This window comes from Rhipicephalus sanguineus, chromosome 5 (genome assembly GCF_013339695.2).
Source record: "Rhipicephalus sanguineus isolate Rsan-2018 chromosome 5, BIME_Rsan_1.4, whole genome shotgun sequence".
Classification (NCBI taxonomy): domain Eukaryota; kingdom Metazoa; phylum Arthropoda; class Arachnida; order Ixodida; family Ixodidae; genus Rhipicephalus; species Rhipicephalus sanguineus.
In genome coordinates this window covers 176,606,336-176,625,101 of record NC_051180.1, presented here as the reverse complement: position 1 = coordinate 176,625,101, position 18,766 = coordinate 176,606,336, and the positions used below count along the sequence as shown (strand labels likewise).

At 46.9% G+C, this 18,766-nt stretch overlaps 1 protein-coding gene across 1 annotated transcript in view; it reads right to left on the bottom strand.

Annotated features, from left to right (window-relative positions):
• Nucleotides 1–10,053: 10,053 nt before the first annotated feature.
• Nucleotides 10,054–18,766, bottom strand: part of LOC119394461 (uncharacterized) — a 120,336-nt gene continuing 111,623 nt past the window's right edge. The window contains exon 14 of the mRNA XM_049415791.1: nt 10,054–10,505. Within this exon, the coding sequence (XP_049271748.1) occupies nt 10,413–10,505 (93 nt within the window). The 3' untranslated portion in view covers nt 10,054–10,412. The remainder of the gene's footprint in view (nt 10,506–18,766) is intronic.

Below are 18,766 nucleotides of genomic sequence, written 5' to 3'. Positions count from 1 at the left end.
TGTGTCTAACAAAGAAAACGAGCCCTTAAAAGTAATCTTCTTTCCTTCATTCATAGCGAGGGTCTCGTTCTGGCAGACATGATGCCTTCAGGTAGTATGCGAGGGATTATTGGTCAGCTGCCTGCTCGTAAATAGATCACGTGCTACGTCACGCCAAAAAGGCAGAAAAAAGAGTGTTCCACACTCGCCGCCATGGCTTCGACTGGCGCTGACTGACACTCCTAAGTTTCAATCCACATATATACCTTATAAAGTGGACGGGGAGATGACCGCCGCCGTAGCTCAGTGGTAGAGCATCGGACGCGTTATTCGAAGGTCGCAGGTTCGGTCCCTGCCGGCGGCAGGTTATCTTTTCGTCCACTTTACTTTCTTCACACTTTATATTCTAATTACTACAAATAACACCCCTATACTTTCCTTGGCATTGCTGTCTGTTAGTTCTCATTAATATTGTGTCTAACAAAGAAAACGAGCCCTTAAAAAGTAATCTTCTTTCCTTCATTCATAGCGAGGGTCTCGTTCTGGCAGACATGATGCCTTCAGGTAGTATGCGAGGGATTATTGGTCAGCTGCCTGCTCGTAAATAGATCACGTGCTACGTCACGCCAAAAAGGCAGAAAAAAGAGTGTTCCACACTCGCCGCCATGGCTGCGACTGGCGCTGACTGACACTCCTAAGTTTCAATCCACATATATACCCTATAAAGTGGACGGGGAGATGACCGCCGCCGTAGCTCAGTGGTAGAGCATCGGACGCGTTATTCGAAGGTCGCAGGTTCGGTCCCTGCCGGCGGCAGGTTATCTTTTCGTCCACTTTACTTTCTTCACACTTTATATTCTAATTACTACAAATAACACCCCTATACTTTCCTTGGCATTGCTGTCTGTTAGTTCTCATTAATATTGTGTCTAACAAAGAAAAACGAGCCCTTAAAAAGTAATCTTCTTTCCTTCATTCATAGCGAGGGTCTCGTTCTGGCAGACATGATGCCTTCAGGTAGTATGCGAGGGATTATTGGTCAGCTGCCTGCTCGTAAATAGATCACGTGCTACGTCACGCCAAAAAGGCAGAAAAAAGAGTGTTCCACACTCGCCGCCATGGCTTCGACTGGCGCTGACTGACACTCCTAAGTTTCAATCCACATATATACCTTATAAAGTGGACGGGGAGATGACCGCCGCCGTAGCTCAGTGGTAGAGCATCGGACGCGTTATTCGAAGGTCGCAGGTTCGGTCCCTGCCGGCGGCAGGTTATCTTTTCGTCCACTTTACTTTCTTCACACTTTATATTCTAATTACTACAAATAACACCCCTATACTTTCCTTGGCATTGCTGTCTGTTAGTTCTCATTAATATTGTGTCTAACAAAGAAAACGAGCCCTTAAAAAGTAATCTTCTTTCCTTCATTCATAGCGAGGGTCTCGTTCTGGCAGACATGATGCCTTCAGGTAGTATGCGAGGGATTATTGGTCAGCTGCCTGCTCGTAAATAGATCACGTGCTACGTCACGCCAAAAAGGCAGAAAAAAGAGTGTTCCACACTCGCCGCCATGGCTTCGACTGGCGCTGACTGACACTCCTAAGTTTCAATCCACATATATACCTTATAAAGTGGACGGGGAGATGACCGCCGCCGTAGCTCAGTGGTAGAGCATCGGACGCGTTATTCGAAGGTCGCAGGTTCGGTCCCTGCCGGCGGCAGGTTATCTTTCGTCCACTTTACTTTCTTCACACTTTATATTCTAATTACTACAAATAACACCCCTATACTTTCCTTGGCATTGCTGTCTGTTAGTTCTCATTAATATTGTGTCTAACAAAGAAAACGAGCCCTTAAAAAGTAATCTTCTTTCCTTCATTCATAGCGAGGGTCTCGTTCTGGCAGACATGATGCCTTCAGGTAGTATGCGAGGGATTATTGGTCAGCTGCCTGCTCGTAAATAGATCACGTGCTACGTCACGCCAAAAAGGCAGAAAAAAGAGTGTTCCACACTCGCCGCCATGGCTTCGACTGGCGCTGACTGACACTCCTAAGTTTCAATCCACATATATACCTTATAAAGTGGACGGGGAGATGACCGCCGCCGTAGCTCAGTGGTAGAGCATCGGACGCGTTATTCGAAGGTCGCAGGTTCGGTCCCTGCCGGCGGCAGGTTATCTTTTCGTCCACTTTACTTTCTTCACACTTTATATTCTAATTACTACAAATAACACCCCTATACTTTCCTTGGCATTGCTGTCTGTTAGTTCTCATTAATATTGTGTCTAACAAAGAAAACGAGCCCTTAAAAAGTAATCTTCTTTCCTTCATTCATAGCGAGGGTCTCGTTCTGGCAGACATGATGCCTTCAGGTAGTATGCGAGGGATTATTGGTCAGCTGCCTGCTCGTAAATAGATCACGTGCTACGTCACGCCAAAAAGGCAGAAAAAAGAGTGTTCCACACTCGCCGCCATGGCTTCGACTGGCGCTGACTGACACTCCTAAGTTTCAATCCACATATATACCTTATAAAGTGGACGGGGAGATGACCGCCGCCGTAGCTCAGTGGTAGAGCATCGGACGCGTTATTCGAAGGTCGCAGGTTCGGTCCCTGCCGGCGGCAGGTTATCTTTTCGTCCACTTTACTTTCTTCACACTTTATATTCTAATTACTACAAATAACACCCCTATACTTTCCTTGGCATTGCTGTCTGTTAGTTCTCATTAATATTGTGTCTAACAAAGAAAACGAGCCCTTAAAAGTAATCTTCTTTCCTTCATTCATAGCGAGGGTCTCGTTCTGGCAGACATGATGCCTTCAGGTAGTATGCGAGGGATTATTGGTCAGCTGCCTGCTCGTAAATAGATCACGTGCTACGTCACGCCAAAAAGGCAGAAAAAAGAGTGTTCCACACTCGCCGCCATGGCTTCGACTGGCGCTGACTGACACTCCTAAGTTTCAATCCACATATATACCTTATAAAGTGGACGGGGAGATGACCGCCGCCGTAGCTCAGTGGTAGAGCATCGGACGCGTTATTCGAAGGTCGCAGGTTCGGTCCCTGCCGGCGGCAGGTTATCTTTCGTCCACTTTACTTTCTTCACACTTTATATTCTAATTACTACAAATAACACCCCTATACTTTCCTTGGCATTGCTGTCTGTTAGTTCTCATTAATATTGTGTCTAACAAAGAAAACGAGCCCTTAAAAAGTAATCTTCTTTCCTTCATTCATAGCGAGGGTCTCGTTCTGGCAGACATGATGCCTTCAGGTAGTATGCGAGGGATTATTGGTCAGCTGCCTGCTCGTAAATAGATCACGTGCTACGTCACGCCAAAAAGGCAGAAAAAAGAGTGTTCCACACTCGCCGCCATGGCTTCGACTGGCGCTGACTGACACTCCTAAGTTTCAATCCACATATATACCTTATAAAGTGGACGGGGAGATGACCGCCGCCGTAGCTCAGTGGTAGAGCATCGGACGCGTTATTCGAAGGTCGCAGGTTCGGTCCCTGCCGGCGGCAGGTTATCTTTTCGTCCACTTTACTTTCTTCACACTTTATATTCTAATTACTACAAATAACACCCCTATACTTTCCTTGGCATTGCTGTCTGTTAGTTCTCATTAATATTGTGTCTAACAAAGAAAACGAGCCCTTAAAAAGTAATCTTCTTTCCTTCATTCATAGCGAGGGTCTCGTTCTGGCAGACATGATGCCTTCAGGTAGTATGCGAGGGATTATTGGTCAGCTGCCTGCTCGTAAATAGATCACGTGCTACGTCACGCCAAAAAGGCAGAAAAAAGAGTGTTCCACACTCGCCGCCATGGCTTCGACTGGCGCTGACTGACACTCCTAAGTTTCAATCCACATATATACCTTATAAAGTGGACGGGGAGATGACCGCCGCCGTAGCTCAGTGGTAGAGCATCGGACGCGTTATTCGAAGGTCGCAGGTTCGGTCCCTGCCGGCGGCAGGTTATCTTTTCGTCCACTTTACTTTCTTCACACTTTATATTCTAATTACTACAAATAACACCCCTATACTTTCCTTGGCATTGCTGTCTGTTAGTTCTCATTAATATTGTGTCTAACAAAGAAAACGAGCCCTTAAAAGTAATCTTCTTTCCTTCATTCATAGCGAGGGTCTCGTTCTGGCAGACATGATGCCTTCAGGTAGTATGCGAGGGATTATTGGTCAGCTGCCTGCTCGTAAATAGATCACGTGCTACGTCACGCCAAAAAGGCAGAAAAAAGAGTGTTCCACACTCGCCGCCATGGCTTCGACTGGCGCTGACTGACACTCCTAAGTTTCAATCCACATATATACCTTATAAAGTGGACGGGGAGATGACCGCCGCCGTAGCTCAGTGGTAGAGCATCGGACGCGTTATTCGAAGGTCGCAGGTTCGGTCCCTGCCGGCGGCAGGTTATCTTTTCGTCCACTTTACTTTCTTCACACTTTATATTCTAATTACTACAAATAACACCCCTATACTTTCCTTGGCATTGCTGTCTGTTAGTTCTCATTAATATTGTGTCTAACAAAGAAAACGAGCCCTTAAAAAGTAATCTTCTTTCCTTCATTCATAGCGAGGGTCTCGTTCTGGCAGACATGATGCCTTCAGGTAGTATGCGAGGGATTATTGGTCAGCTGCCTGCTCGTAAATAGATCACGTGCTACGTCACGCCAAAAAGGCAGAAAAAAGAGTGTTCCACACTCGCCGCCATGGCTTCGACTGGCGCTGACTGACACTCCTAAGTTTCAATCCACATATATACCTTATAAAGTGGACGGGGAGATGACCGCCGCCGTAGCTCAGTGGTAGAGCATCGGACGCGTTATTCGAAGGTCGCAGGTTCGGTCCCTGCCGGCGGCAGGTTATCTTTTCGTCCACTTTACTTTCTTCACACTTTATATTCTAATTACTACAAATAACACCCCTATACTTTCCTTGGCATTGCTGTCTGTTAGTTCTCATTAATATTGTGTCTAACAAAGAAAACGAGCCCTTAAAAGTAATCTTCTTTCCTTCATTCATAGCGAGGGTCTCGTTCTGGCAGACATGATGCCTTCAGGTAGTATGCGAGGGATTATTGGTCAGCTGCCTGCTCGTAAATAGATCACGTGCTACGTCACGCCAAAAAGGCAGAAAAAAGAGTGTTCCACACTCGCCGCCATGGCTTCGACTGGCGCTGACTGACACTCCTAAGTTTCAATCCACATATATACCTTATAAAGTGGACGGGGAGATGACCGCCGCCGTAGCTCAGTGGTAGAGCATCGGACGCGTTATTCGAAGGTCGCAGGTTCGGTCCCTGCCGGCGGCAGGTTATCTTTTCGTCCACTTTACTTTCTTCACACTTTATATTCTAATTACTACAAATAACACCCCTATACTTTCCTTGGCATTGCTGTCTGTTAGTTCTCATTAATATTGTGTCTAACAAAGAAAACGAGCCCTTAAAAGTAATCTTCTTTCCTTCATTCATAGCGAGGGTCTCGTTCTGGCAGACATGATGCCTTCAGGTAGTATGCGAGGGATTATTGGTCAGCTGCCTGCTCGTAAATAGATCACGTGCTACGTCACGCCAAAAAGGCAGAAAAAAGAGTGTTCCACACTCGCCGCCATGGCTTCGACTGGCGCTGACTGACACTCCTAAGTTTCAATCCACATATATACCTTATAAAGTGGACGGGGAGATGACCGCCGCCGTAGCTCAGTGGTAGAGCATCGGACGCGTTATTCGAAGGTCGCAGGTTCGGTCCCTGCCGGCGGCAGGTTATCTTTTCGTCCACTTTACTTTCTTCACACTTTATATTCTAATTACTACAAATAACACCCCTATACTTTCCTTGGCATTGCTGTCTGTTAGTTCTCATTAATATTGTGTCTAACAAAGAAAACGAGCCCTTAAAAAGTAATCTTCTTTCCTTTATGACGGGACCAGCAACTTTAGCAACTGCTTTAGCAACTTCAGCAGCATTCTAAATGTTCGTCTTCCTTTCTGTAGAGCTAACAAGTGAACAGCAACCGCGTGTCAGCAGAAATAGCTGCCAAAGAAAAAAAAAGGATTCAGGACTACCGGAGGCGGAATCCTTAGTGTCCGCATTGATTCCATTGCATCCGTTAAACCTCTTATGATGTTTCTCAGCGTAGGCGGCGTAGAAGTCAGGCCCTTCATACCGGAGTCATACACGCGAAAGTAAAGCATGTACCGCTGCAGTATCATCGTCAGCCTGACTGCGTTGGCCGGACTGCAAAGGCCTCTCCGTGTTTCTCCAGTTAACACGGTCTTGTGCTTGCTGCGGCCACGTTATTCCTACAAACTCATTCATCTCATCTGTTCACCTAACTTTCTTCGCCCCCTTCGTCGCCTTTAATGACCGTCGCTTATTTTTCCTTTACATTACATGCCCTGCCCGAGCCGATTACCTCTTTCCGATTTCTACTGAGATGTCATAAATAGGCGTTTGTTCCCTGACCTACTCCACCTTCTTCTTGTCCCCTAAAAGGGTCCTTTTTGGATCACTTTTTGAATATAGCCAGAAAACACGGCCAATCAGTAGTCAAGACTCCTGTGAACTTGTGAGACAAATTATAACGCTCCACGCCGCAGGAAACTTACAGTTTAATTTCAAGAACAGCTTGAAATCGCTCGCCTTCTCTCTGAAAACTAGGTAGCCGAAGGGAAAGATGGCGTAGACGACGGGAGGGACACGGCCATTGGCTGATTTCATGATTGCGGAAGCATCTTTCTTGAGAAAGGGAGGGAGAAAAATACTTCAATAAAACAGTAAGATTTTCAGGGGCTCTCAGCCTATAACCTCGCTGGCGAACTTCTTCAAAGCCTACTCAACGAAGCTCGCCCTTGCTCATCCGATGCGATACCTTCAGTCACCCAGTTTGGGAGTAAAGTTAGACGGGATGGAATGAGGAGCTGGGCGAATAGGTTAAGATTAACCTGAAGAGCAGCTCAGAAGACGACCACACGCGACATAGAAGACCGGAGGACAGGCGCTGAAGATGGGTGTTCGTGGTGAGGGATGCGGCCGCAGTTCCAGAGTTTGTGTGGCGAGTCAAAGTATTATCCGCAGCACGCGGATTGTGCTGGGCCGTCAGTGGCAAGGCTCTATATCAGACGGAGTTGAGCCGGTGTCAGTAGGCCGTCCGTAAGGGCTTGTCCTCTCTGAAACTTTGGTGTGACCTTCAATATAGCGATGTTTTCAGATAGCGAAATCGGCCTGCTATACAGGCGCACAAGAAAAGTGTGCTTTACAGCCAGATGTACAAATAAACGTTAAGGGACACGATCGAGAACCGTTTTAAGTCAATGAAAGTACGTATGGTGCTAATATTTAAAAATTGAGCGGCGAAAAAGGGAGCATATGGCGAAGTGTACGACGGGACGGGCTGTACTTGGCCACTCATTAAGGCAGCAACTAGACATAATCGATAGACGACCTGTCCGCCACGGGGGTGTCGCGGTTACGGTGCTCGGCTGCTGACCCGAAGGTTGCGGGTTCGATCCCGGCCGTGGCGGTCACATTACGATGAAGGCTAAATGCTAGAGGCCCGTGCACTCTACGATGTCAATGCACGTTAAAGCACACCAGTTGGTCGAAATTTCCGGAGCCCTCCGCGACGCCGTGTCTCATAATGATATCGTGGTTTTGGAACGTAAAGCTTCAGATATTATTATTATCGATACACAACCTTTCGCACTGAGCGATGTGGTTGGGCCATAGCCACGCCTTCATATCCAGAGACGTGCTGTCAGCGCTATCCGCGATCGCTTAGTGAACGCAAATTAATTAAACTACCTGCAACTGACATCAATATTTCCTTAACCACGTTGCAATATTAACGGTTACAGCTCATAGTCATTTGGCCTGCAAGTGCATGAAAAACATTTCTTTAGACTCTATCCGTGGTAATCTTGGTGATCCGGGTATAGGTTTCGGACTCTGCCAACAAATACATTCATTGTAGTACACTGGCGACTGTACGTGTACAACGCTCACGAAATGAAACGCGACATCAGAAATTTAACAGCAACCGGTATGCACGATTGCTCGACATAACCACGTTATCACTACGAATGCGCTAGCTATGTGTGACGTTAGCTCTTATGTAAATACACGAGCCAATGAAAGCGTACTAGCGGAAACGAAAATACGGGCATTATATAGCCCTCAATTGTCGCGCTTCATTGAGTGAGCATCGTACGAGGTTATTCAAAAAGTAAGGGCCGTTTGGTCCCCATAAAATTAATATTCGTTAGTAAAAATTTTTTATTGGCCGGATTAGTTCAGTACAAACCTACTTCACTTTTTTATATAATCACCGTTAACTTCTAAGCATTTTTCGTACCACTACACCAGTTTCTTTAGTCCCTCTGCATAGAAGTTCGCCGCCTGGGAATTTTTCGCTGTTTGAGTTCGTCGGTAAGCATTTTGAGTACGCACCTTGCGCACTCTTTTCTACGAGCTTTTCAGCTACAATCATGCAAATTGTAGTGCGGCCGACAAGAGGAAGTTCATCCGACAGACCACTAACTGTCCGTCGTCGATCTAGTCGCAATTCCCGATCCACTTGTTGAACAGTTTCATTGGTCTGGATTCTGGGCCTGCCACTCCGCTCTTAGTCAAGCCCATTTGCGTTGCCATTTGTGAAGTCTCGACATCATTTTCTGACCTTTCCTTCACTCATCACTTCAAGTCAATAAACTAGGCACAGCTCTCCACAACTTTGAGAAGCTGATGATCCTTTTGCATGCAAAAATCGAACTACAGCTCGCACTTCACAACAAGCGGGAGCAACGATTTTCGCAGACATTGCATTCCCCGACAAGCAGGCTACTACTGAGCCAGAAAAATAACTTCAGTACCTTCGCTAAAAACAAACAGATGGCGCTGCACAAATAAATCTTTATTCTGACGTGTAAATATTAGGGGTGTGCGAATGGGGAAATTTCACCTCGAATCGAATTCGAAACGAATAGTGCCGAATAGCGGCCAAAAATGTCGAATATCGAATCGAATAGTACGTTTATACGAAGTGTGTACCGCCGGCTACGGCAACACAAAGAGAAAAATCAGGGACGCTACGGCGTGCCGACAGTTTTATTACGCACTCGTTCGGCAGTGGCTTTTGTTTCCGATTTTATCGGCACGCAAGCATGTGGATAGAAGAGCCGCCATTCCAGTCAGCAGCGCCACTCCTAACCACCTAATGACTAACAGAGCGGGTACGGTAGCTAGCTTTTTCCCCATGGTCGCGCAATACGGCTCATCACGGCAATGTTGTGCTTCAACGCCATGGGCGCTCCGGGCCCAAAAATCTTCGGGCACCCGTTCACAGCAGCGTTTTAACTGCGTGCCGGAACGTTGGGAGTTTCTCAACGAGTGGTTCGGTGCGGCAGTGTCAACTTCCCAGCGTGCATGAATTTTTACATGCAAAGCCAATGACTGAGGGTTGCGCAGGCAAAAGCCAGGACTTTTTACGGCGCTCGCGGCATACGCGACCGAACTGCGCAAGAAATCCGCGCCTTCGTTTCGGGAACGAAGTTGTGAAGAGCTTGAGAGTTTTCTCATGTGTTCTTCTACGTGCGGAAATGATATAATCTCCTTTAAGATCAGCATGCGCTCGCTTTTGAACCAGGATGTCGGTGAAAGTTTTACCGAAAGGCCTACTGTAGTTACGTTAGCGTTAATTTTAGCCACCCAACCCTAACCAAGTTGCGCCTTTGGCCTTTGTCGCGTTTTAGATATTCGTCCTGTCGAAATATTCGAAACTTCGAATACTAGCTATTCGAAAGTCGAATGGAATTATTCGATTAGGTACTATGCGATTCGAATTCGAAACTCGAATATTCGCACACCCCTAGTAAATATTTAAATATTAGCAGACGGCCCTTACTACTTGAATAACCCTCGTATATGGTGTTTTTATTATTTATTTGTCTTTTTTTCTTATTTGTATGTTTATACCATATCAATTTCATAATAATGCAATAGGCTGCTCTAACACAGCCTACCTTCCTGCAGGTCTTTACAAATAAAATAAAATCCAACTCCAACCGTTGACATATATCAAACTGGCCCCTAACATTTACCACATTGCTACTCTGTACTGAGCATTCCAATAAATTCACATAAAGTTCGTGCTCGACGCTTCACCACTTTATGACGGCATCATTTTGTTCGTGATTTTATGCAGCGGAGAAAAAAGAACAAAGAAAAATTCCCATTCCGTCTTCTTCCTCCCCGGTGCCGGATTTCTTTTCTCGGCAAAAGTGATAATCCTAGTTAGCAGCGAAGCTCAGGCATTACTTGTACAAACAAGAAAGCGCTGCTGTGGTCTCGGCATGTTACACAATAAGGCCTCATAGCGGCCACAGGAAGTGCGGTCTCCCGGAGCTGCCGTGGTCACATCAGGTGCCTCGTTCGCCGCCGTAGTGCCGTGCTGATCGGAACCTTGCCGACCAGGGAGTTGTGCATGGCTGTGGCCAGGTCGCTCGACTAAAAAACAAAACAAAAAAAGCAAATAGTGATGCCAGACATCCGTAACTGCTATCATTATTATTTACATTATCGCCCAAGCAGAATTCGATTAGGAGCCAAGTGTGAAAAGTAACAGAAGTGCGGTGCTTAGCTAAATCAAGAATAAGAAATTGTGCGCCTAGCTGATTCGCATTATGGTGATGTTACTCTTATTTGCTTTACTTGCATTAGACTCAGTGATTAGATATGTTGTAAACACCCCAGAGGGTAGGGAATACATTGTTACAACAGTACGATGCAATTCAATAAAAATACCAACAGTAGGCAACTTATTTCTTTACCTATGTAATTCCTTATACTCTAAAGGCCCTCTCGTAGAGGGTATTACGTAGGTGAGGGAGAGGTATGCAGCATACTAAAATTCAAGTAGTGTATATCAGGCAAGATAAAAAAAAGGAAAGGTTTTATGCCGACGCACCAATAAATCATTTTATGATATAGGACATACTGCAATATGTCACGTAAGCAGAGCACGTGTTAATGCTATGCGATAAAAATACCGCAGTTATACACTGGAGGACACGGAAATATAGAAAGCATGCGGAATAAATAAATAAATAAATAAATAAATAAATAAATAAATAAATAAATAAATAAATAAATAAATAGATAAATAAATAAATAAATAATCGCGTTACAGATGATAAGTAGTCAGAGATGAGATACGAGCAAACAATTTTCTAAGATTTATTCGAATCGTGTTCTGTACCAATGTTAGAAGTTTGGCTTTCCGTACAGCTGTGCAAGAATGTGGGTATCTGGATGTGCGACAAAAGAGAAGTTTTAGTTCGGAAGAATGGCCACGACGAGAGAGTGTAGCGGACGGGGTACGCAAGAAATTGTCTAGAAGGGCCGGGCGGTGATAAAGTTTATGAAAGAAGGTGACACGCGCTATTTTGCGACGAACTGACAAGCTCTCGAGTTCAGCACGTTACTTTAACAGAGTGACGACAGTTGTACGGGAACAATCTTAAGTTGTAAAACTGGCTGCACTATTTTGTAAATTTGTATGGCTTATATATCATGAATAAGGTACTCCTGCTCAGAGTCCCATAAAGATAACGCGAACTCAACCTCTGAGCAGCTGTAGAATTGGGTATAAAGAATGCAATCGATGGTACGCTATACTTGGCCTTTCCCGGCAGGAAGATACAGCGTTGTGCCGTCTGCGTTTGGGTGCGGCATTCACCAACGCCAACACATTCAAGATCGAGATGGCCGAAGCGCCAAGTGCAACGACTGTGCTGTGGAAGAGACTATTGAGCACCTCTTGCGTTACCGGCCGTCTTACGCAAACGAGAGGCTTCAGCTGCGTACTGCTCTACATCAGCTACGCGAAGACGCTTTCACCGCCGAGAAGATATTGGGACCATGACACAGCTCATCACAGTTCGGAAAGGCGTCGAAAGTGCTGCTGCGATTTCCTAGGAGTACCGGACTGATTCACCGTCTGTGATATGAAACGCGGAACTGTTGTTACGTCGGCTGCAACAGTGACTTCTCTCCTCCCCTATCTTTCCTAACCCTTCGCCAGTGCAAGGCAGCCTAGCGGACTCAGCCGTGGTTAAACTGGACCAAGTAAAGTTGTTTCACTCACTCACTCACTCACTCACTCACTCACTCACTCACTCACTCACTCACTCACTCACTCACTCACTCACTCACTCACTCACTCACTCACTCACTCACTCACTCACTCACTCACTCACTCACTCACTCACTCACTCACTCACTCACTCACTCACTCACTCACTCACTCACTCACTCACTCACTGCTTTTCTTTAATCCTCCTTATCCTCATATAACCTTTGAGCGAATTAATGCACCCTATGCTAGTTTCGTAGTGTAAGTTGAAACATGTCTTACATTACGGTTGATGAGGCCAACACAGCAGTTAGCAGATGCAAGGATTGTTTCGATATCTTCACGTAAAGTCGCTTCAGAAACGGAGACCTAGCTACTTGTGTTCGAAGTTATTGCAATGTTAGTGTTTCAGAAGTAGGAAGTTCTGAATTCTGGAAGTTAAATTAGTTAAATCCATAAATTAACTCTTGGAGATATTTAGAGTCACGAACCAAGCTTCGCACTAAGCGTTTACTATTACTGATTAATCACAGAAGAAACATGACGATGAATTACGCAGCCACTTGCAAAACGTCTGATTCGGGATGAAATTCTGCCTGGTAGGGCGGTAATAGAGACGTACTAAATATAGTACAGATACGAAATATTATTTATTACAATACAGAGAGACAGTGAACTGCTTCACAATATACTTAAGAGCATGAACGTTGAATCATCCATTCGATGAAAAAAAATGCTTGATGTGGCGTTCAATTCGTGGCTCTCTCTTTATGACGGATGCAGCCACATGAAAAAAAGGTTAATCAGAGTTAGGTTGTCTACCCTACAGGGGAAAAAGGATCGAAAGGCTGAAAGACGGAAAGTAGAGGAGGAGAGACGTACGCACTTTCCGTTGACATACACACACTGAAGCGCTCATTGCACAGTTCGCCCGAGACGGTCGTACACACTGTGCTCCTCGAGAAGCGCAGTAGTGGGCGTTTGGCGGACTCACGAGCCAGGCCCGCAGGACCTCCCGCAAGGAACTTGTCCACTAAAAGACGTAAAACTCTCTGAAGGCCAAGCCTGTCATCTTCGTATTAGGAGCATCTCCGAAAAGACGCTTCTTTATATTTTTTTTTATAAGTACGTTACTATAGACCATGAAAGGTTACAGCGCACATAGACGGAAACGAAGGAAGAATGCACAAGACATAGCGCTGAACTACGACTGATACTCTATTTCTGATGGAGCTAACTTATATAGGCTTCACAAGCCAATGACAGCCCTCTTTAAGCCAAGCACCAAAAAACAAATTTAGAATAGAACACTCACCATTTCGCACTCCGCCTATGGCTTATGAACGTTAAACATTCATCTTCTTTTTTTGATAGTGTCAGGGAAGAAGCTCTCACGCAGTTTCCTTTGTGACGATCAATTTCATAAGCGTCTATTACTTCTCGGGTCAGCTCGTCCTTCTCTTTCCTGAACACTGCCCGAAAAGCGGTTCACAGGTACAACTTCTACAGTGAAACGACAAGTGGCCTGAAACGATAGCCTTTCCGACAACATTCTTGTACTCCCTGAGCCTCTATAGTTCAGACACCCACCATACTGTCCAATATACATTTTCCCGCAGGTCAAGGGCAGAGAGTAAACGACGCCATCGTCACAGTTACAAACCGTTCCCTGTGTTTCTTCGAACATCCTGCTTTCTTCTTGGCATCAGAATAGACAAGCGAAGAAATTTTTGGAATGTTTAAGGGCGGAAAAGATTACGTCTACACCAGCACGCATGCCTGTCTTCTTCAGATCGTGCGCGACTTTGTGTATGTAAGGCACCACAACGAACTTTTCTTTTTTCTTCCTTATCGGCTGGCCCTGCTGGTCACCGTTTTCATCTCTTTTATTTATTTATTTATTTGTAGATACTGCAATCCCACATGAGGGATTATAGCAGGGTGGGATGTACAATCATAGCAGGACGCGAGCCACTGACATGACCATACGGCACTGGTACCCAGCCGAAACCAGGCGGGAAGTCTGAGCAAGAAAACTAATCTCTGTTAAATGGACACATGACTTCTGTAGAGAATTTCTTAAAGACGCTATAATGCCCCGTTTTACAAGCTTGGTGTGATTGGAGGGGTGCGGGAGCAACGGTTTACTGGCCCTTGGTTCATACAACCAGCAAACATGTCCTATAGTGAAATGAAGCCTGAGGTCAAGAAACTTAAGAGAGCTATCCACCGGAAGTTCGTGCGTTAACTGCAGTGGATTACGACATTCGATTAGGTATGTCGATGACTATCTCGTTATTGTGAGAGCTGCTGCCGAAAAATTTCAAGCGTCTGTTTCGCGTGTTTTGGCCATTTTTAGCGACTGTCTTACCTTCTGCAGTTGACGCACGAACTTCCGGTGGATAGCTCTCTTACTATTACACCATTATGAATCAGTACCAACTAGCTCGCCTTTCCGTTTTGCTTCAGCTCTCTTAAGTTTCTTTTTAACAGAGATTACTTTTCTTGCTCAGACTTCCCGCCTGGTTCCGGCTGGGTACCCGTGCAATGTGATCATGTCAGTGGCTCGTGTCCTGCTAAAAGAGATGAAACATGGTGACCAGCAGGGCTAGCCGATAAGGAAAAAAGAAAGAAAAGTTCGTTGTGGTGCCTTACATGCACAAAGTCGCGCACGATATGAAGAAGATAGGCATGCGCGCTGGTGTAGACGTCATCTTTTCCGCCCCTAACAAACAGTCAAAAATGTTTTCGCTTGTTAATTCTGATGCCAAAAAGATGCTTCGCTTAAAAAGGGCTGTCATTGGCTTGTGAAGCCCACATAAGTTAGCTCCGTGAGAAATGAAGTATCAGTCGTAGTTCATGTCTTGTGTGTTCTTCCTTCGTCCCCGTACATGTGCGCTGTAATCTTTCATGATGCAGCACCAACTAGCCCACCAAGCCTTGCTATAGACACTCCCCTATTACAGCGATGAAAAGCCGTTAAAAAAGCCTTCTCGCACGCGGCATAGCGTAAAATGCGTCGCATAACAGGCTTCACTCCCGACTTGTTTTCGAAAGAAGTAAAGGGTGGTACACTAATACTGACCGGGTACCCTGAGCTGAGGAAAAGGGGTAAATGGAATAAAACATAATAGAAGAAGACGCTACAAAAATAAATAAATAAATAAAAAATTCGGCAGATCCCACGCGTTGTGGGAATCGGTTTCATGCGAAGCAATCAGCGAGTACTTCTATGCTGTATTTTGTGGCTTTGAGCCAAGCGTTACGAGGTGGATCGACGTATTTCTGTAAGTGTAGTAACTGTGAGCACATCGTGGGCTTACCAGGCACGTCGACAACACTGGCGTTTAAAAGGTATACCTTATGGTGCGACGTAACGTCAGCCCTCACGTTAGAGTACATACGTCAGTATTGTCACGTGGTCGTGACGTCGACGAAGGCAGCAGTCAGCACGTCCGAGATGAAACTCTTTATTAGGCCGAACTTGTGGCCGGGAAAATGAAACTCCAGCTTACAGCAATAAACTGATAGCGGCGAACAGAGCGTCGACCGTCGATCAACGGACAGGCGGTGAAGCGCGTCGGTATTTAAACATGTGCCGTCGAATATTCCAGCATTATCGCTGGCGGTCGTGCAAATTCTAGAATAAGCTTGAGTGTGCGCGTCTTGCGCGCAATCTTAACAAAACGATCTACAATGATCGCGAAGGTTCTCGAACAATGAGGCGCGGTTCGCGCTGAGCGTTGCTGACAGTCTTTGTGGGCGAAAACCGAATACAGCAAAAGCGATAAAGAAACTCACGTGGCAATGCCCCCCTCTGAAAAAGCGTCGTCCCGATGCTTCAAACAGAACACGGGGAGGGGTGGGTGGCCAATACATGCAACAATAAACAACAGGAATAAAGCAAGAAAGTACAATAAACAATAAGCAAAAGTACAGTCCTCAGATTCACTAACGCGCGTAATATGGCTTGAGGCGCACGACATGGACGACTTCAGGTCGCGCACGGCGCCGCTGAGAGTTCGTAATGCCGTCAGGCACAACCTCGTAGTCGAGGGCGCCGAGGCGTCGAAGTACCCTGTACGGTCCGAAGTATCGTCGAAGAAGCTTCTCACTAAGTCCCCGTCGGCGTATTGGCGTCCATACCCATACACGGTCACCCGGTTGGTATTCCATATGGCGTCGTCGAAGGTTGTAGTGGCGGCTGTCAGTCGTCTGCTGGTTCTTGATCCGTAGGCGGGCGAGCTGTCGTGCTTCTTCGGCGCGCTGTAGGTAGGTGGTCACGTCGATGTTTTCCTCGTCCGTCACGTTTGGTAACATGGCGTCGATCGTCGTTGCCGGGCTCCGTCCGTAGACCAACTTGTATGGCGTCATTTGTGTTGTTTCTTGTACGGCCGTGTTGTACGCGAAGGTCACGTACGGAAGGATGGCGTCCCATGTCTTGTGTTCGACGTCGACGTACATGGCCAGCATGTCGGCGATGGTCTTATTTAGACGCTCGGTGAGGCCATTGGTCTGCGGGTGGTAGGCGGTGGTGCGGCGGTGGCTCGTCTCGCTGTACTTGAAGATCGCCTGAGTTAGGTCCTCAGTAAAGGCGGTACCTCTGTCTGTGATGAGGACCTCTGGGGCGCCATGACGCAAGACGATGTGTTCCACCAAGAACTTGGCTACCTCGGCGGCACTGCCTTTGGGCAAGGCCTTTGTCTCGGCGTAGCGGGTGAGGTAGTCAGTCGCCACGACGATCCACTTGTTTCCGGTATTGGACGTCGGGAACGGCCCCAGTAAGTCCATCCCTATTTGCTGGAACGGCCGTCTAGGTGGCTCGATAGGCTGCAGAAGTCCGGCTGGCATGGTGGGCGGTGTCTTGCGTCGCTGACAGTCCCGGCAGGTCTTTACGTAACGGGTGACGTCGGCAGAAAGGCGCGGCCAGTAGTACTTCTCCTGTATTCTTGCTAGCGTGCGAGAAACACCCAGGTGTCCAGACGTCGGGTCGTCGTGGAGAGCCTGGAGGACCTCTGGCCGCAATGTCGAGAGTACTACGAGAAGGCAATCGGCTCGAAGCGGTGAGAAGTTCTTCTTTAGGAGAACACCGTTGCGCAAGAAAAAGGACGTCAGTCCCCGCATGAATACCTTCGGAACAACGGTGGTCCTGCCCTCGAGGTAATCCACAAGGCCCTTCAGATCCGGGTCGGCTCGCTGTCGTTCGGCGAAGTCGTCGGCATTTATGGCTCCCAAGAAGCTGTCATCATCCGGGTCGTCGGGCGGTGGTGGGTCGACGGGGGCACGAGACAGGCAGTCGGCGTCTGAGTGTTTCCTTCTGGACTTGTACACGACGGTAATGTCAAACTCTTGAAGTCTTAGGCTCCACCGTGCGAGGCGACCTGAAGGGTCCTTCAAGTTAGCTAGCCAACACAAGGCGTGATGGTCGCTCACAACTTTGAAGGGCCTGCCGTAGAGGTAGGGGCGAAACTTTGACGTAGCCCAGATGATGGCGAGGCACTCCTTTTCTTTTGTGGAATAGTTTGCCTCTGCCTTAGACAGCGACCGGCTAGCATAACTGATAACCCTTTCCAGTCCACCCGTCCGCTGCACAAGGACGGCGCCAAGTCCTACGCTGCTTGCATCGGTGTGAATCTCCGTATCGGCGTATTCGTCGAAATGCGCAAGTATCGGAGGTGTCTGCAGGAGTCGTTTGAGTTCATGAAATGCTTCGACTTGCGCTGTTTGCCACCTGAATTCGACGTCGGTCTTCGTGAGCTGCGTTAGTGGCTCGGCTATCCGTGAAAAGTCTTTGACAAAGCGTCTGTAATAGGCGCACAAGCCGAGAAATCGGCGCACGGCCTTCTTGTCGGTGGGTGGCGGGAAAGCGGCGATGGCAGCTGTTTTCTGCGGGTCTGGGAGCACTCCAGTCTTGCTGATCACGTGACCCAAAAACAAGAGCTCTTGGTACGCGAAGCGGCACTTTTCTGGCTTCAGGGTGAGCCCGGAGTTCTTGATTGCTTGAAGTACGGATTGAAGTCTCTGGAGGTGTTCGTCGAAGTTCGAGGAAAACACAACGACGTCGTCCAAGTAAACAAGGCAAGTCTGCCACTTCAAGCCAGCTAATACAGTATCCAGGACTCGTTGGAAAGTCGCAGGTGCCGAGCAAAGACCAAAGGGCATGACCTTGAACTCGAATAGGCCGTCGGGTGTTATAAAAGCGGTCTTTTCTCGGTCTCTCTCGTCGACTTCGATTTGCCAGTAGCCGGTCTTGAGCTGCATCGAAGAAAAGTACTTCGCGTTGTGTAGTCGATCCAGGGCGTCGTCTATACTTCACTTCACTTCACTTTTATTTCCTTAAAGACCCCCTGTAGGGGTATTACATAAGGGGTGGTGTATAACAAAAAAAGAACTATACAACGGTGTTTTTAATGGCTTCTGCAAACATAGATGGGTTAGTGATGGCACAAATGGCGTGAGGCAGGCCGTTCCAGTCCTTTGCTGCTCTTACGAAAAAGGAGGCTTGGAATGCAGTGGTCCGGGTACGTGGTATTGCGACTTGTAACGGATGACCAGTGCGATGGGATATGTGCGGAGGGGGCGTGATGTACGGTGGATGATTCAGTGAACTGAAATAAAACATATGAAAAAGAGA